The 19,693-nt window shown below is 43.9% G+C and overlaps 1 protein-coding gene across 2 annotated transcripts in view; it reads left to right on the forward strand.

The window, feature by feature from the left end:
• Positions 1-19,042, forward strand: part of rnf150a (ring finger protein 150a) — a 29,765-nt gene extending 10,723 nt beyond the window's left edge. The window contains exons 2-7 of one of the 2 annotated variants that reach the window (XM_035531646.2): positions 3,243-3,493; positions 7,299-7,370; positions 7,845-7,927; positions 8,662-8,758; positions 10,627-10,837; positions 15,567-19,041. In XM_035531646.2, the coding sequence (XP_035387539.1) occupies positions 3,243-3,493; positions 7,299-7,370; positions 7,845-7,927; positions 8,662-8,758; positions 10,627-10,837; positions 15,567-15,685 (833 nt within the window). In that variant the 3' untranslated portion in view covers positions 15,686-19,041. Of the gene's footprint in view, positions 1-3,242; positions 3,494-7,298; positions 7,371-7,844; positions 7,928-8,661; positions 8,759-10,626; positions 10,838-15,566 lie in introns of both variants that reach the window. The other variant, XM_081724542.1, reaches the window with a different exon arrangement.
• Positions 19,043-19,693: the final 651 nt, after the last annotated feature.

Genomic DNA, 19,693 nt, shown 5'->3' on the forward strand with positions numbered 1-19,693 from the left:
GTTAAGAGTCTTGCTCAGGGGCCCAACAGTGGCAAACTGGTGGTAGTGAAGCTGGAACTGGCAACCTTCAGATGACTAGTAAAGTACCTTAAGTACTGAGCCACCACTGTGTTTGTTGAACTGCTCTGTCAAATGTAAACCTGTGAGAACAACCATAAAGCACCTCAGTTGTTGACATTTTTATGCCAGAGTTCAGCAGTTCAAGTAGACATCTATACACATGCACACACTGATGGAAGCCTGGGTCAGGGATACCAGCACTAGGTGATTCATGGACAAAGCACTAAGCAAAGGTTGTTTCAGAGTGATTCCTGAGAGGTGTTGTTCACCCTGTCTTCAGCCACATCCACATCCACAACCATAACCATATTCATACCTCAGCACTGATCAAAGTATCAATCACCAAATATCAACCACTTGTGCAACTTCTCTCAGCTAATTAATGCCTTTGAGCAGTTGTCAGTAAAGGAAGTCATCTAACTTGTGGAAACCTCAAAATCTCTGGACAGCTGCAGCAGACATGGCATGGGTCTCCATACCAGGACCCAGAAGTTCCTGCTTGGATCTCCAGGTTGGCACAGAAGAGGAAGGCAGCGTGAAGCATGAGATCCCTGTTTGTTTATTTTTGTTATTTGGATTGTTTATTTGTTTATTTTTTAATGAGACTTACAACTCCATGTTGCTCCTGGAATGTGCCAACAGGGCACTCCCACCCAAACACACCTGCGGTGAGAAAGGACCCCACTGTGGATAAGAGGAAATTATTTATGACTTTAACATATGTGGGATTTAATATAATTCACATTATTGTAACTTATTTTTTCAAATCTTTGAATGCCTTCACTGTTAATTAATAGTAAATTAGTTCTGTGCAATAAAATGAAAGCCAAAAAAAGATTAACGGCACTTAGGAATGTTAAAAGGGTGCTCTGCTCAGAGCTCTCAGTCCTGAGTCCAAATCCTGACTAGGGTGGCTCCTTTAAGCCATTGTTACACACATTGTATCAGAAGTCGGATGGTGATGAGGCCATCAGGAGTGAGCCCACCCCTGCTGTGGGGGAATGGTGTAGCCCAGTGTGAGGACCTCTGATGAGGGGCATGGGCGTGGCCCTGATGGACAGGGGGAGAGACATGTGGACAGTGTCACCTGCAGGGGACAATCCCTGTAGGTGAAGGTATGGTGATGGGGACCATCACTCTCTGAAGGGGAGGAAGGTGTGATGTCACGTAGGAAGGTTAAATGGGTGCTCTTTGGTCCACTGCTCAGAGCTCATGTTCCTGTCAGTCCTGGGGAGGGTGGCTCCCTTCAGGTCCTGTAGCTCTGCAAGGTGAGTGAAACAGATCATCTTGAGTTTTCAGCTGTGTACTTCCTACACTGGTCTCTCGATGCTGCTGTCCACAGACATTGTAGTGAAGCTGTTAAAGCATTAAAGATCTAGCATGAAGGCCCCTGAGTGTACCACAGAAAAGTGTCTGCCACATTATTGGGAGTTACCCGGTTCAGGCCCTGATGATGGTTGAGAGCCCAAGGGAACAGATTGGTGCAGCTGTCTTGGTGGGAGGGATGACATTACCCTGCCTCCTGTCATTCGCTGTGACACTAGCCAATCACGGACATTCGTGTGGGGGTGGTTAGCACTATCCTCTGACAATAGATCAAAAAGATGTGGCGCTTGGACATGTGTCTCCGACAAAATACATGCACAACCTCCACAGCTGGTAGCAGGGAATTGGCACAACAAGTCAAAAGTGGGAAAAATTGGGCTGCCAAGCTTGAGAGTAACAGACCTAGGATCAGTTTCAGAGCGAGCAGTCCCATAGGTTGGCGCTGTTGCAATGAGAGGCGTAACATGCGTGGTGGTGAAGTCCTGATGCTCCACATCGCTGCCTGTTCTTCTCAGATGTGGCTGTCCAGGGTCTGATCCGTGTCTCCCATGTTATGGATTCTCTCCTCTAGAGACGCGTGTTTTGGAGCTTCCCCCAGTCATGGAATATTCTTTGGAAAGGCTATAAGAAGTGTTTCTGTGTCTCTTTGGGACTCCTTCTGCCTTTGAGCTGATTGACGTCCTAAGGCACAGACGGGACGAAAGGCCTGGATTTGCTCAGATCGGAGTCGAAGAAGCAGCGCTCAAAATAGATTCTGGCTATTTTTAGCCTCTGTGCCACAAAAGATGGAGCTTTTTTTGTTCTAGGGAGTTTTATGTCGGCATTTTTACAGCTTTTTCAGCTTTCTTGCTGCAGGCCTGTACGTTTTTAGACTCTCAGGACTGTGTGCTGTCCCTCCCTTTACACAACAGTCAGGTTGTTTTCTCTGTTTTCCATAAATGCTTTATAGTGCTTCACTGACTTGGCACCTATCAGTCTCCACACTGAATAGTATTTTGATAATAACCTGGAAAACTATTATTCAAATAGTAGCTCTCACTGAGGCCCTTCCCTTTATACAGGTGTGTCCCTTAGGTTCCTAGTTGCACAACTGCAGTGGTCAGTGGCTGTACAAACTGACAATCAACTACCAGTGATTTTAAAAACCTGACAGCATTTAAATCTGAAAGCTGTTGCTCAGAGGGTTTTAACCTAAAGCGTTCTTTACATTTCATCCCAGCACAGTTTAAAAGTAGCGCAACATGTGCACGAGTACATGACGAGAGTCAGAGTAACATCCACAGTGTGACCTCACCAGTCTGTACCAGACTCCCGCTAGTCTGTGACGCAGTTGCTCCTTCTGGGAGGAAGCTGGGCCATGACCTAATTGGTAGTTAGCAGCAGAGGATGTTGCCATGGGGACTGATCGTCCCGAGCCTCTGCATCTGCCAACCTAGCACCAACTCTGCTGCTGTGTGCCATAGTAATTATTCATTGTTCAACGGAGTGATCACTCAAAGCAAAGCTATTTATACCTCACCAGGATCAAGGAGGCTAAGCCCTTTAGCCCTGTGGTGTTCTGGCACAACTCATGTTGACTAACATCCCCCTGTAACCGGCGTTAGAACATACCACTGTTAAGTTAATAGTTACAGTTTACACTTATATGTCAACACTTATATGTCAAGTATGAGATCAAATGCATCAGTTAAATGTTAGTAAATTCATTTTTCTTCATCATGTTTTCATTTAAACTTATTGCTCAGGTAATGAACAAAGAAAACACAAACCAAACCAAAACTGCCTTCCCTTCCTGACACTCATGTAGGGCACATGTGCTTTTGATCGCGTGACCACCATGTTGTCCTGGTCCCCAGGAACAGGAGATGTTGTGGCCATCATGATCCCAGAGCCAAAGGGGCGTGAGATCGCCGCCCTGCTGGATAAGAATGTGACTGTGACTATGCACATCACCATCGGCACACGCAACCTCCAGAAGTACGTGAGCCGCACATCTGTGGTCTTCATCTCAATCTCCTTCATCGTCCTCATGATCATCTCTCTGGCCTGGCTTGTCTTCTACTACATCCAGCGGTTCCGCTACGCCAGCGCACGAGACCGCAACCAGGTACACCCACCCTTCGTCAGACTACTGGCATGTCTGCCCCTTAAAAAACAAAATTGAACTATTGTCACTTTCCCAATTTATAACATAAATTAATTTCTGTTCTTTACTAGAGGATATTATATTTTAAAATCTGTATGGCTTAAAACATAGTTCAGTGTTGTTAAACTCCTGTCTGAGGGACAGAGAAGGCTGTCCATACCGCATGGTTGGGTATTTATTTAAGCACAGTTCAGTATTTATTTAAGCACAATGGGGTATTTGTTTAAGCAAGGTTGGGTATTTATTTAAGTGTAGTTGGATATTTATTTAAACACAGTTGGGTATTTATTTAAGCACAGTTGGGTATTTGTTTAAGCATGGTTGGGTATTTATTTTTTTGACTGTTTCCTAACCCTATTCCTAGAGGACTCTTGCCCTGCACATTAGAGTTCGCTTTGCTTTAACTCACCTTAGTCACCTAAGTGTCTCCTATCACACCTAATTCGTTGTTGGATTATATTTAATTTTATAAACTTTCTTTCTTTCTCTATATTTCTTTCTTGCATTTATGTGATTTCCTTTATAAATGTTGAATAGAGCTCTGGTAGTTGTAAACAGTATTGAGACTTTGGACGTCAAATGTTAGCAATTATGGTTGTACTAGAGACTGTCCAATTTAAATGTAGTTATAGCTGCTACTAGCAAAGTTGAGATGTTTTATAAATGTGAGCAGAGGTGTTAATATATGTTCGATACTTAGTTTCCCTCAGTGGGGAAAAAGACCTTTGTGTGTCTCCATAACATTCTGCTTACCTTCTCTGGGGTTTATATGTGGATGCTAGTGTGCCAGACAAGGGTTGTAAACCCAGTGTTGTAAACACAGCCCACAGCTGAAACAAATGCACTGGGCCTTCCTATAAAAACAATAATAACACCACAAGCTAACCCACTATGTGGATTAAAGGCTCCAGTTCTACAGGCACAGCACTAAAATTAGCCAAGAAAACTCAGTTACACCTTCACTTGATGATGTCTGAGAGCTGGAGAAAATTGTCTGGAAGTTGCCGAGAATGACAAAGAATGCGTTCAAAGATGCACTGTGTCCTATTTCACCAGAATCAATATTGTGCTGAGACGCGAAACCAAAATTCCAATCAGAGACACCAAAGTGCAGTATGACAAAAAGAACCGTTAGCTGGGCTGATATTAAAGAGGACATATCTAGTCTCCTGGAGGCAGAAGACATTGTTCCACAGGTTTCTTGTCTCTGCTAACAGACCAGCAACAAAACGGCAAAACAGTGTGACACTCAATCCATCTAATTATTAAATGTAGTGCATGTCACGGTGACAAGTGATAGCAAGCAAATGTGGAAACAGGTTGGTGTTCCAGGAAGTACCAAACATCAGCAGTGAGAGAGCTGGTCTGTCCAACCTTTCCAATTTAATAATGCCTGAAGATGTTCTGATGGACCCTGAAAGTGAAGAACTTGAAACCACACTGGAAACCGAGCATGAAAATCCTCCTGCTTACTGCCTGCACAGCAGTTAAAACAGGGTAAGTCATGCCTGACACCAGACAGCTGTAAAATCAAAGGATATTTTTGTATTAGAAGGATATTAAAAATAGCAGCAGGTACACTGTTAGAGCACTGGCAGTTAATCAAAGAACTCTTGGAAACTCTTCAATTACTGAAGAGAACGTAAAGACACAGCAGTCACAGAAGAGGACTCCAGTATAACTAGAAGAAATTCCCAGAGAAAGCTTCTCAGGGCATGAAAGATGGACAATGACTAAATTGGTTATGGTCTCAGCAGCAATGGTCAGGCCACACTGTCAAACCTGAGGAAAGAAAGAGGGATTCCTCTGGCATCAACAGGGATTCCTCTGGCATCAAGAGGGATGTCTCTGGCATCAACAGGGATTCCTCTGGCATCAACAGGGATTCCTCTGGCATCAACAGGGATTCCTCTGGCATCAACAGGGATGTCTCTGGCATCAACAGTGATGTCTCTGGCATCAAGAGGATGCAACATGATGCTCCAAAAAAAGAAAATCTGGAAGTAGATGAAAAATCGAATGAAGCTTCCCAAACATGTGGTGACAGGTAGGGACTGGTAGCTTCTGAATGCTCATTGTCATATTATCTTCCTCTACATGCTGCCATAATCACTTCTGTTCAGACTTGAGAATGAGTTGAATAGAATAGCTGGTCCCGTTCTTTATTGCATGTCAGCGTTAACAAGCATCATTGAGGCATCCTCCAGAGAATGTCTGACAGTCACACAAAAACCCCACATTTTTAAACATTTTTCAGGAGTGATTACATCTTCACCCCACCTTCTTTACACACTAGTGTTTAAAATCTCCACCATTATATCCAAACCATACATTATTCAAAATATGCAAATTGATGTTTAATGCCTATATAATATAGAATACCTATAGAAGAGAAAACCTCTCTTTTTTTAAAATAATGCCATCATCTTACATAATGTTGTTTTTCTGTACCATTCTGTACCTGGTAGAAGGATGTTGTGTCTTACACAGAGGCCTGCAGAGGCTTACCCAGAATCCCCACAGAAGCTCTGCTCTGTACACAGATCATTTTATAAGGATACAGAATCTCTATGTTCCTTTATGTTTTGTCTTATTAATATTCCTAATTCAAGGTTTAAACCTTTTTCTCCTGTAAACACTCTTTATTACCGCAAACCTTTCTAACTGCCATGGGGATGCAACACAGCAACGAACAAAGCAGTAGAATTCCTGCCGGAATAGGTGCAGCCCACATTCCCAGACTTGATTCAGATTCCAGACTGCAAAACTTTGCTTACCTAGTCTAGAGTGTTAATGCTGTTCAGGATGGGTGGGCTGACTGGCTGACGTTTAGGGGCATTAGTGGTGGAGGGCACCAGTCTGTGTTCTGGTTCTGGTGATTATGACGATTGTGACCACATCAGAAACCTCAAGCATCAGTTGCAACTGAGATACGTAATGTCAGTTCTCTTGATCAAATCGTAATCTGTGTTGGACTGAATCTGAACAGAATTAGCAGTCCCCTGCTCCCGTTGTTTCACTAGCTTTGTATTTCTGTTGAGTTTATACTTCCCTTTAGTTAATCGATTATGTCTGCATTATTTTAGGAAACGGCTTGTTTCAATTGACGTCTCAAGTTGTTAGGATGAGTAATCATAGCTCGTTTTAATTAGGCATATTATTTCATATACTTTTATAAATCTATTTTAGTTTACTTTTCAAGATTACTCATCATTAAGGTTATCAAATAAGAATTTAGTTTCTTTCTCTTATTATTATATTGATGGTTGTCTTATGATCACGGGGGATTGTTGGAGTGTACCTAATTTAATGCGCTTTATCGCTCTTTGTGTGTTTCTTCAGTGTACTTATGTGATTCCCTGTAGCGCAAACATGGTTTTCCTTTGCTGGTGACACTGGTCACACTGTACTTGGTACCAGATAACAGTAGTAAAAACATTGGTGTGTATCTCCACCCCGAGACGACAGGAATTCTTCTAACATCTCTTTCAAAAAAATCTGCAATTCCTATACAGATTCACACAGTGTTTGCTTGGTGGTATCTTCAGTTAAATAGTTGTCAGTGTAACGCATCAGTATGCCATACTGGTGACGTCTGCCATGTGAGTTAACCTACTTAGCAGCAGGATGTGTGCATTTCCAGCACTGAGGTTTGACACCCTGATTTATTTATTCATGACTCAGAGTGAATCTGGCGCTGGACCTTAATGGTGACGGTCCTGTTTTGCTTGTTTGTTTGTTTATTTTTGTTTGGGTTTTTTTTCAGCGGCGCCTAGGAGATGCAGCTAAAAAAGCCCTGAACAAGCTGCAAATTCGGACCATCCGTAAGGGGGACAAGGTTAGCTGCTTATCATCTTTCAACACCACACCTCACCTCTCCGAGCTCTGGTGTGGAGCTGTGCTTTGGACTCGAATATTAATTAATCTGCCATCACACCGATGGTGTGAAAAAGACAACATTGTTGTCTTAATCTGTTTTAAACTGTATTTATCTTCAGGATTACCCACTGTTGAAGATAATCTATAACTCCTACACTGTGTCCTGTGCATGAGATCTTCCACATAGTGCGTAGGTTAAAGGCCTACTGGCATGTCCTGCCAGGATTTACTGGCTTGGCTGTCAGAGTACGGCTGGCCTGTCCTGGTTGTTTGCTTGGCTGTGCAGGGAGGCCCTGATTGTGTTTGGCTCATTCTCATTAGACATGCCTCACATCTTTTTACTGGGAAATCTACATTAGTGACAGGACACACACACACGTGCATAGACACACAAATGTGCTCACAGCTTTGCCCCTGTGGGTTTTGTTTCTAGGAAACTGAGTCCGATTTTGACAACTGTGCAGTGTGCATCGAAGGCTACAAGCCCAATGATGTTGTGAGGATACTGCCCTGCTGGTACGTCTGAGACCTGCTATCTCAAAGACACAAGCATGACGGAATATTGCTGGATTATATAGTCATCTTCACTCACATATAGCAAATTTAAAAGAAGGCTTCAGTAATATTCCCAGTAATAAAAACATATTGGAAGTATTACTATGGATTATTCTTTATTTGTAAGTCTTTTTGTTGCCTGCACATACACTTTTCACCCACTCTATTAGAAGCATTTATTTATTAATTAGAAACGTCCTGTGCTGTCCTGTTAGAGACTATCACACATTTGTTTCCATGAGCCAGTTGTGCTAGCCATCATTAACTCTGCTGTTAGCAGTAGACGCTCCTCTCCCAGTCCAGCTGTGGCTTTCACACGTATTAAAAACTCCAGCTGGCAGACCGCATTGCTACGCCAAAAGATGGTACGCTTGTCTGCACAAACGCACATTAAACAGTGGCCAGAGGGTGTAGGTGCACGGTGGTATTTTAACAAAGTCCCTGGATAGTGTGTACGGAGCACAGGGCTACGGGTGTTTCCTGTCTGGGGTCTCGGACTCCACATGCGGACCTTTAATTTCTACGAGGGTCTTAGGACATGTTTGTTTGAGTTATCCCTTTATTTTTAAGATAAATAATTCTTCATTATTAAGCAAAGCTCTTGAGTAGCCATGAGGGTGGTCTCAGTGTGTAAACACGGGGGAGGCAGGCCTGAACACTGCCGCCACTCACACTAACTCTGCTGCTTTTGTTAGTCATGTTTTCCATAAGGTCTGTGTGGACCCGTGGCTGCAGGACCACAGGACGTGTCCCATGTGCAAGACGAACATCCTGAAAGCTCTCGGCATTCCCGTAAGGAACTCTCCTGGATGGCTGGCACGTCCGCAGGCCTGAGCGTTTCCCTAGCAATCGAGTCATTTACGTGTTTTGGTCGGTCTCTGTGTCTTTGTGCCAAGCTGCTCCGAGTTTGTCCCTGATTGCGTTCCAGCGTCTCTCTCTGTTTTGGTAACGTTCCATTGGGCATAGCTCCTTGCGCATATGTGTTTAGTTAGACTCGTTAGTCTTTGAGCTTCGCTCGCCCATGTTTAATATTTTCTGTTTGTTCTTGCCCTGTCGTTACGCTTGCAGTCTGTTTTCCCTGTTTAGTTCTCTGCTGTTCCCTCGTCTGTAATATTTTCTCTGTGTGCTTTAGTCAACGTCACGTCGTCTAACTCAGTCTCTCCCTAACCCTATTAGCCTCTTATTGTTCTGTTAGCCAGTTCCTTTTATGTTTGTGTGTTTATTCTTTGTTCTAGTCAGTGTTGTTATTCTGTGTCTGTTAATAAACACATTTAGTTCTTCTATCCCATCCGTCCCTTATATTATGGCTTCCCTGGTTAGTTAAGTTGCGCATAACATCCAACGTGCCGGCACTTCAAGTGTGTGTGCTCATCACCTCTCCCATGGTGCATTGCCTTTCTGTTGTTCACTATGGCTCCTGCAACCCCAGGATATGTGCTATAGCATTAGTAGGACTCCACTCGAGGTAGCAGTCACACAATCGACTGCCGTTGGGTTCGGTTGATTCTCCCAAAACAATGACTGACAAGTAAGCTTGTAGTTTTTAGTTCATGTTATACCGTTCCCAGGTCTGTAATGGAGCGTTGTCACTAAGATCTCACTGTGTCTGAGAGAGAGAGCTGAGCATTTAAGTCGATCACTGTGATGAAGTTTACCAAGCACACATGGGTGGAAAGAGTGGAAGACTCACTGGAACTAAATATAAATGTTTCACAGTTTCCAAAAGTGCCTGCATGCATACATAATATAAGGGTTTGGGGTTGCAGGAATGCTTTCTGAGCAGGTGAAAGCATTGTGTGTGCGTGCAGGCATGAACTGGAAGCACTGTCATTGTGAACGGTGAAGGGCACTCCCTGCTCAGGCCTTGTCTGCTTCAGATGATTCAAAATATTTTTGTGGTCAGAACCAGTTATATAAAAGTTAAGGTTTAAGAGGTCCTGCCATCATTTTGCAACACCCTAATTGTTTGTGTAATTAATTTGACATGCTCATTCCATTTGGACAGACCCCTAATCACGTCGTTGCGTTCTATGCCTGAGCTATAGATTTGTAGTTCAAATGACTGAGGGGTTCAGACTAAGGCATTCATCTGCACAAGTCCTACAACAACTTTAACTTCACATGTTGGCATTATTTTCCTGATCTTCACCCTCTTTCTCCTGCTTTGCTTTGCTTTGCTTTTCTGCTGTGTGTCTGTGGCTTGTTTTGTTCTTCTTGTGGTGACCCTTGTTGTCCAGAGGAGGATGTTCCACTTTTGAGTCTTGGTTTCTTCCTCGTGCTCTAGGGAGTTTTTGCTTGCCACCGTTGCCCTCGGCTTGCTCACTAGGGGCTTGGACATCCCCTGTTATATAGAGCACTATAGAAATACATTTGACTTGACTCCTCCCCCTTCCCATCACTGCTGTCAAGCATGGTCCCAATGTAGTCCAAGTAATGTATGACTACTTGACCGTGATTGGCTGGATCTCAGGGTTAATTAATGTCTTAGCATTTCAGCTGTGGCTGTATAGGTGTTTCCTGGTAACCATGAAACAAATATTATCTAATCTATAAACTATTTAGCCATTATAAAGAAACACAACGGAAAGAGTAAAATATGTGGTAATATTGTAATACTGACTTTAACATATTAACAGCGTGTGTTTGTATCCCCCGCTCAGCCGAACGCAGACTGCACCGATGACCGTCCTCCTGACTATGAGCAGTCGCTAGGGGACCCTCCTGCCAATGCTGTGGCAGCTACCAGTGAGGTGAGCCTGGGCGAGAGTGTGGCAGTTTTTGACGCTGCTGCCAGGATGCCAGGCCCGGCTCATGCTCAGCCTGAGCCCGACTCCCTCACACAGCCTGCAGAAGGATGCCTGATCGCCAGCAGTGAGTACCCAGCAGCACAACCGCACCGCAACCTCCGCTAACACCACCACCACTAACATTTCTTGTACTTGTACGGGGTGTTTGGCTAAGTTTAACTCACCACCCAAACCAGTGACTGAATGTGTTGTGTCAATTAGCTTTTGGGTAGAAGAACTGCTTGTTCATTCACTCCACACTCACACGAACCACAGTTTGTCCCTGCTAGTTTATAAGCCTAAGTACAGTTTGTTCAAATAGCCGTTCATAGCCATCAGCCAGCTGGTGTAAATCTTCCTAACAAGCATAAAGCTTCACCCCACAACACCCCACGGCTGCTTTATTCACCCGAACAAACACTTTTTCAGCTTCACTCCCTCGCCTGCGCTCACAGGTTTCACACTGAATCACTTCCTGTATTTTGACACCTTCTCTCGGATTCCTGGTTCCAGCCAAATCTCATCTCAGTGAAGAAGTCATGCTTCATGGGAGAGGCACACTGGATTTGAAACTAGGTTAATTTAAGCACTGGCAGAAGTTTGTCAATGTTTAAGCCAACATGTAGAGTTGGAGCTGTGATGTTTAGATGGGTGGAGAGAGCAAAGTGTTGAAGTATTAAAGAAGGCAGCTCATCTCCTCTCATCTGCTCTTACTGCTACAAGCATTTTCACAACATCCTCTTAATACCAGTCTGTTTTATTTTGGGGGTTGTTGGTTACGAGTGCCTCTGTGGCATCCAGATTGCATAACTCCTTTTGGCTTCCAAAAAAATTACATTTAACGTGTGTGTTTGTGTGCGTGCACTAACCAGAGCAATGTAGGAGGTACAGCTGGTCTTGTTTACGCTTTTGGATGCTTCTCTGCTATTTTGCAAAGTTAAATTTTAACAGCTGTTCAACACAAAGCTGTTCTATTGGCTTTACTATGACAGTGTACTGCTGCTCTCATTAACCACAGTACTAACCACAGTGCCACACACTCAGCCCTTAATGCCGTCGGTCCTGCATGACCACCCCTGGATGCTTCTGTATTGGGTTTGTCTCTGCCCTTTGCTTTTATAAACACACTGTTTCATGAAGTGTCAAGCAGTATGTTACCACGTACACAATGTTGACATTGAGGTTCCTGGTACCATTCTGCCAGAGCGCTTAACTGGACCTCTTTCCTACAACTGGTCTGCGTGACAGATGTTGCCAAATTATTTCATCTGTTTTTACTGGAAAATACCAATGAAAAATTGATTATTTGAAGAGGTAACAAATAATTTGGTCTTAAAGTGAAAAACCTACTCAAAAGTCTTCTGTAAATTCTGTCTTGAAAATGGGATATTTTGAATGTATTATTGAATGCTACTGTAGCTCAGGTTTGGCCTCTAGTGGCTGAATTCTGCATTTGATAATCCAGGAATCCTCAGCGTAGCAGTGAGCCTCAGCTGTGGCTGTCCTCTGGACAGCACCGTATCATTCACAGTAATCCAAAGTGCACTAAACTCTTAAAAATATAAATATATAAACATAGAAGAACAAAGATAGATTAAAGAAATTAATCTGATTAATGAAGAGAAAATGAATAGCTAACAATAACAAGCGCGATCAGAGTAAGGATGTGAGATGTGAGGTCTCCTCTTGGTCATGGACTCCATTCGGGCAGAACGTCTCTGAAGAAAACTGAGATCAAGCGTTCTTGCCTTGTGTGGACATGGACAGGCTTGGCTTGTGTGGACATGGACAGGCTTGGCTTGTGTGGGCATGGACAGGCTTGGCTTGTGTGGACATGGACAGGCTTGCCTTGTGTGGACATGGACAGGCTTGGCTTGTGTGGACATGGACAGGCTTGGCTTGTGTGGGCATGGACAGGCTTGGCTTGTGTGGGCATGGACAGGCTTGGCTTGTGTGGACATGGACAGGCTTGGCTTGTGTGGACATGGACAGGCTTGGCTTGTGTGGACATGGACAGGCTTGGCTTGTGTGGACATGGACAGGCTTGGCTTGTGTGGGCATGGACAGGCTTGGCTTGTGTGGGCATGGACAGGCTTGGCTTGTGTGGACATGGACAGGCTTGGCTTGTGTGGGCATGGACAGGCTTGGCTTGTGTGGACATGGACAGGCTTGGTTTGTGTGGAGATGGACAGGCTTGGCTTGTGTGGACATGGACAGGCTTGCCTTGTATGGGCATGGACAGGCTTGGCTTGTGTGGACATGGACAGGCTTGGCTTGTGTGGACATGGACAGGCTTGGCTTGTGTGGGCATGGACAGGCTTGGCTTGTGTGGACATGGACAGGCTTGGCTTGTGTGGACATAGACAGGATTGGCTTGTGTGGACATGGACAGGCTTGCCTTGTATGGACATGGACAGGCTTGGCTTGTGTGGACATGGACAGGCTTGGCTTGTGTGGACATGGACAGGCTTGGCTTGTATGGACATGGACAGGCTTGGCTTGTGTGGGCATGGACAGGCTTGGCTTGTGTGGACATGGAAAGGCTTGCCTTGTATGGACATAGACAGGCTTGGCTTGTGTGGACATGGACAGGCTTGGCTTGTGTGGACATGGACAGGCTTGCCTTGTATGGACATGGACAGGCTTGGCTTGTGTGGACATGGACAGGCTTGGCTTGTGTGGACATGGACAGGCTTGGCTTGTGTGGACATGGACAGGCTTGCCTTGTATGGACATGGACAGGCTTGGCTTGTGTGGACATGGACAGGCTTGGCTTGTGTGGACATGGACAGGCTTGGCTTGTATGGACATGGACAGGCTTGGCTTGTGTGGGCATGGACAGGCTTGGCTTGTGTGGACATGGACAGGCTTGCCTTGTATGGACATGGACAGGCTTGGCTTGTGCGGGCATGGACATTCTTGCTATGTTTTTAAGAGCGTGGAAGTCTGACTTTGAGATTGCTTTGATATGGCTGTTACAGGGAAGATGGAAGTTCGTCGTAACTCCAGGACGCCAGTGTCCGGGCGTCTGGGTCAATGCTGTGTAGCTTAAATGGATGTTCTGTTTTTCTTCTGCTCCAGTGATCTCAGGCCTCACTCACAGCTGCTTCTGTTATTCTGGCAGTACCTTAGGCAGGTTGAAGCTGTTCATTTTTTCCGCAAAGACCAAGTGTGTCAGATTCAGAATCACCCACAGTTGGCAAAACCACCCTTAAAAGTTCTGTAATGGATCTCAGCTTGACACAATTGGGGAAACTGTTACATCCTCTCAACGCAACTTTGAACCAATGTAATGCGTGTTTTATCCACACATAACCTATCTTACATCCTGCTTTGTTTATATAAGAAGGAGAGGATGGAGAATATCTGAAACTGGAATTGTAAAATGTGCATTTAAAAAGGTTTGGTGTACTTTGGAGGTTCCTAATGTGAGATCGGGAAAATGAAACACATAGACTTCCTTTTGATCCAGAAAACCCTGATCTGCTCACAGACATCGTAGTCCACTGTGATAAGTGGCCGGTGTCTCCTGCGCCTGTGATTACAGTCCACCCATGTCCTCCTGTTCCCTCCTTCTTGCCTGTCTTGTTTGTATTCCAGAGTTTTAGGTCAAGGCAGTGTAAGTCAGGCAGGAACAGATGTGGACACTGCAAAGCTCAGATTTGCCTCATTCTCCATTGACCAGATCCTGCCATCGTTATTAACACTGTGGTCTAATTTAGAATGAATATCATATTTGTATTTAATAACTGTTTTTCACACTAGTAGGCTAAAATGGCTACAGAGACAATGATGCTTAAACCAGAAATGAGATCATTAATGCAACATGTCTCAGTCAGCATGTTTGACTTTATAAGAATTGTTCAGTAATATAAAACTGACTTTCCTGTGTGATTTGTGATGCTGTTTGTGTTGATGTATGTGACTGTTATCTATACACATAAACCTAAGTACATCACATACTGGAAACCTGGTTCATTTAGTATCCCCACACACAAACTATACTGGCACATTGGTTCATGTTGTACCCACATGCACAAACCATAATGGCAAACTGGTTCATTTAGTATCCCCACACACAAACCATAGTGGCAAACTGGTCCACTTAGTATCCCCACGCACAAACGTGACTCAGGTAGAAGCTGGAACTTCACACTAGAAATGTGTGGAAAGTTTCCCTTTTAGTTTACATATTTAAATTTTGATTTTTTTCCTCCTAATTAATGGAATTGCTTATGTACAAATGGTAACACTCCAAATGTACTGAATTATGTACGGAGTCTATCCAGTCGGGCCTCCATCACACTGCACTCATCTCATGGTTTGGACCCGTTCTCCATTTTGCCTCAAAAGACAACTGAGGTGTTAAAGAATCTCAAATACACTTGCTTATGTGGTTTCTCACATTGTATGATATTTTATTGTCTGTCTAAATGTACAAATACAAACAAAACACTTTAAGATGGTTGTTATGCTACTGTTTTTCATTTTGGTAATACACTTTTGTACATTTTTTGTACTTGAGGCAAGTGTGTTAGGTGTGCATGCATGGTGCTAACTGGTAGAGTATAATCATCTGTCACATGCTACCATCATCAACCCAAGTGTGTGTCTGAAGAAGCCACGCTTGGGCTTATTCTTGTAAACTGTCACTGAGTCCAGTGTATCATGTTATCAGCACGGGCTGTTTGTGACCAGCACTTAGCCAGTCGCTAGCTGTACATTTGACTTGCAGCTCTTACTACCAGACTCCATTTTGTTTCTGGCCTGGTTCTCAGTTTCATCTTTTTCTTCTTATGATTTCCCTCATCCAGGTGAGCACCAGCCTCCTCTGAGCAGCGACTCGGACACATCGTTCTTCCTACCCGTGGAAGTGGTCCTGTCGGACGTCGAGCTCTCTGCCGATATCGAGCAGGATGAGGTCAAGTCCTGAGAGTCCTCCCTGCTCCAGAAACAGACTTCCAGAGAGAAGAGTCTTGGGGAACCCCGATGAGGAACACCACCATGATGGAAAAAATAGAAACATAAGCAATATAGCATTACAGATGTGCGACTTCCTTTATTGTCCCCCATGGCCTCAGGAGCCCTGAGGTGAGAGTTCCTGCACCCAACACAAGGTCTGCGCTTCTGCTCTCCGGCCTGCATCTAATCTCCCCCTCTAGTTTTCCAGGCCATGGCTGCTTTTTGGAAAAGGACATTTCTACACCAGATCCATTCCTCAGACTCCATGGAAGTTATGACTTCATTTCCTTGTGGGATCACTGCCAACATACGCAAATATATCTAAAACAAAAATGATGAAAATATTTATATATACAAACGTATATGAATGTTAACAGCCTGCTGTGTGAAAAGAGGCGTCAGTCTCAACAGACTCCAAATTCCCACTGGTAACGCCATTCTGTGTTGTTGCCAGATCTTCCTCTCAGATGTCGTCTGTGCTCATGGTATGCGCATCTTTCACGTTTGGCTGCATCAGACAGAGCTCCTGCTATGTCAGGATCCTCTGTCTGTCACTGAGGTGAAAGGTTCATTTTTAAAGACACCAGCAACTCAGCTCAGCTTGCCTGAATGCGTCTAAACCCTGTGACAGTCACTGTTTGTACATGGACTAGCGTGACTCAGAAAACATGCAATGAAATAGTTACAGCACATGAACTCATTATTCTGGCAACTTCCATTATGCTTCTCCTGTTGTTGATGGTGTTGTTGTTGGCTTCAGTTTAAAATACAACCGAGACAAAGTTGCTATGAGCTCAGGTGAATACTACCTGGAAATCACACGCTTGCTTGCAAACACACGAGCCTCCTCCAGTGTTCTCCTCTGCTGGGGTCTCCATTACAGATGCGTTGGAGGGTTTGTCTGTAGAAATGCTGCCTGCACTAGTGAAGGTGAATTTGCCAGGATTCGTCCTGCCTTGGTGCACAAGAAAATCAGTCCTTCCCTCTCTCAGCGAGCTGATTGTTGTGTGCGACAGGACGGGGCTTTTAGTGAGAGCAAGCTTGTCTTCTGGTGATTCTGTCCGGAACGTCCTCGTTGAGGAATCCAGAGCTGCTGGAAGCTTCCAGGTCTACCCTTCTCCTTCGAGAGGTCAGATGAAGGCGCTTGGCCAAACGTATGGCCGTACGACTGTCTGATATGTTAGCCTGTCCGTGAGCTGGTTCTTTAGGTTGTGTGTATGCAGTGAGTCGGTTCTTTAAGATGTTTGTGTGGTGTGAACCTCTCAGATATTGATAGGGTTCTCAGAAAAATAGCACAAAATTGCAAATCACTTTTTATTGCACATTACATATAGGAGAGCGAAGGTCTAATGAAGGACTTATTTTAATATGAAAGTTTATTTTTCTAAAAAAATATATAATATAATAATTAAAGAAAATACCAGACCCTGTTTACAGTCAGTAAAAAGATTTGGTTGATGTAGATCAATCCTGATTTTTACATTTTTCCTGTTTTTTCTATTTCTGTTTGAATTTCCATTTTCCTTTTCTTTCCCCAGAATGTTTTAGTTCATTTGTTTGAATGCCATTTCCCTCCCTCTGACCTGGAAGTACTCCTCAGCCTATAAGCACAGACACAAAGCCGCTCTCATTCCTGATGAGCAGTGAAAGGGAACCAAAGCATGTGTTTCACTTCTTACGCTCATCGGAACGTTTTCTGTGTGTGTGTGTGTGTGTGTGTGTGTGTGAGTGTGTGAGTGTGTGTGTGTGTGCGTGCGCGCGCGCGTGTGTGTGTGTGAGTGTGTGTGTGTGTGTGTGTGTGAATGTGTGAATGTGTGAGTGTGTGAGTGTGTGAGTGTGTGTGTGTGTGTGTGTGTGAGTGTGTGTGTGTGCGTGCGTGCGTGTGTGTGTGTGTGTGTGTGTTTCGTGTCATCTCCAGCAGTCTCCCTACTCTGAGGAGTCCTAAGAGATTCAGATTGTTTAGTCCATATTAACTTTGTTCTTAGTTCTGTTCACTTAGTAATTTATCTTTTATATAAAACCAGCTATTGGGAGGAACAATACATCCAAATATGATATTCTGTGATTGCTATTGTCGTTTTTTGTGGTGCTTGTACAGTACTTTTAGCTACTACATGTGTATGTGCTAATGAGTAATTTGATAAAAGTGACACTGGAAAAAAACCAAAACAAAACAAAAAACCTTGTAGTTTAGATTTAGTACCAATTTTCTGGCCTAGATGTCTACACTGAGCAGAACTCCCCACTGAGCCTGAGTGTAGCTCCAGAAGACCAGGCTGTTCTGCGGACTGGAGCCGGGACAGGAAGTCTGAGGGAGCACGTTGGGAGTGCCCACTTCTCTCAGGCTTCTTTCCTGTTTACTTTATTGTTAGTTGTTGTTGCTGTTTTGTTGCGTCCCAGCGTGTAGTTCAGTCCCTCCAGGGACTGTTATGTTTCCCACAAGACTTTGGTGTTTCCCAAACCACAATTTGTAGCATATCTCAGCTGCAGTGTCTGTCAGTCACACACACACACACATCAGAAATCACTGAACCACAGAGGAATTCAGTAAGTAAGTAGCCTAACATTCACGTGAGACTAAGACAGAAAGGGTCACCTTGCTAATGGAAGCTGAATGCTTTAGTTTGGAGTGTTCTGACCCCTTTCCATGGTCAACCTCTTGCCTGTCCTCAGTCGAATGTTTTCACACCCACGTATGCTGTTTTTTCTGTCTGAACTGTAGCACTTGAACTATGGTTCAAAATGTCAAATTTGAGTTATTTCCTAATTTCGGGGCTCTTAACTTGATCCAGTTGTACTCACCCCCTCACAAAAAGCACTGGAAAGGTACAAAGGACCACACAGGTTCTACAGAATAAGCTCATCAGTGTGATCGCTAACAAAACAGCACATTATCAGAGGGCTACAGATCTGATGTAGCGCATGTCTGGTTAAGATGGGCAAATGGTAGATGGTCCTAACGTATATCCCCTTAAATGACCTTGGGTCTAGAATTTTGAAAGCAGGCTTGTGTTGAACAGTATTGCTATTTTGTTATACAGAGGACAATGTAAATATTTTCAGCTGTCTTAGTATACAGTCCTAGTACAATGTTGCACATGTTCAAGTCTATGATCGTGCGGTATAATAAATTTCATCTCAAGTTTGGTAATCCATTGTGTTGTGTCTTGAATCCACGAGATTTGTAGACTGCATGTGAATCTGTTCTGGTTAATTTGTGCAGGGGTCACAGGATGGTAAGTCTGTAATTCTCTTCATGTGAACATTACTGTATGTGGTGTCAACTGTGCACTCTGGCTAGTGTGATCTTTGCCTTTTGATGTGTATTACATAACTGTTTCCTGTTGACATTAGACTTAAGAAAGAGGGTCGTTCTCCTTGTAACGTCTCACTGGTGAGTGCTGTGTTGGTCTACAATGTCATTAAATTTGACGAAGCTGTACATGTGCAGTTCAGTACAGGTAACACCATAACAGTTGTTTCTTGTGCGTAATGTAAATTCCTGCAACACAGGTGCTGTATGTCACATGTGATTCCCTCAGGGCTGAGGTAGGAGATATTGGAGCACAGTGAATGTGTGACATGTCCACTACTGGGCCAAACGGAGCCAAACCCAAAACTGCATCAGATTAAACTTTGAATGACCTTAACAGCAAATGACTGGAAGGTTTTTAACGCCCAGACATGCATTAGTTATATATGGTGATTTTATCTTGGTATATGAAGGAGTGTATGTTTTCCTGTTTCCATCTTTCCCCACTAACAAGTGTCTGTAGCTATGAGCTAACGCAGGTCCAACTGTGCAACAGCAACGCTGGTTGCTACTTTTCCAATCAACCGGAAACCTTTTTGTTCCCAGTCAGTCTGGGAATATATAGGAGTTCAGTGCTTCTGTGTTCCATGCAAGCATGACCATAGATTCACACTTACATGAAATCCATACAGTGTTAAAACAGTGATCTAACCACAATGTAGAGCT

This window comes from Electrophorus electricus, chromosome 12 (genome assembly GCF_041902795.1).
Source record: "Electrophorus electricus isolate QZ-2024a chromosome 12, ASM4190279v1, whole genome shotgun sequence".
Taxonomy (NCBI): Eukaryota; Metazoa; Chordata; class Actinopteri; order Gymnotiformes; family Gymnotidae; genus Electrophorus; species Electrophorus electricus.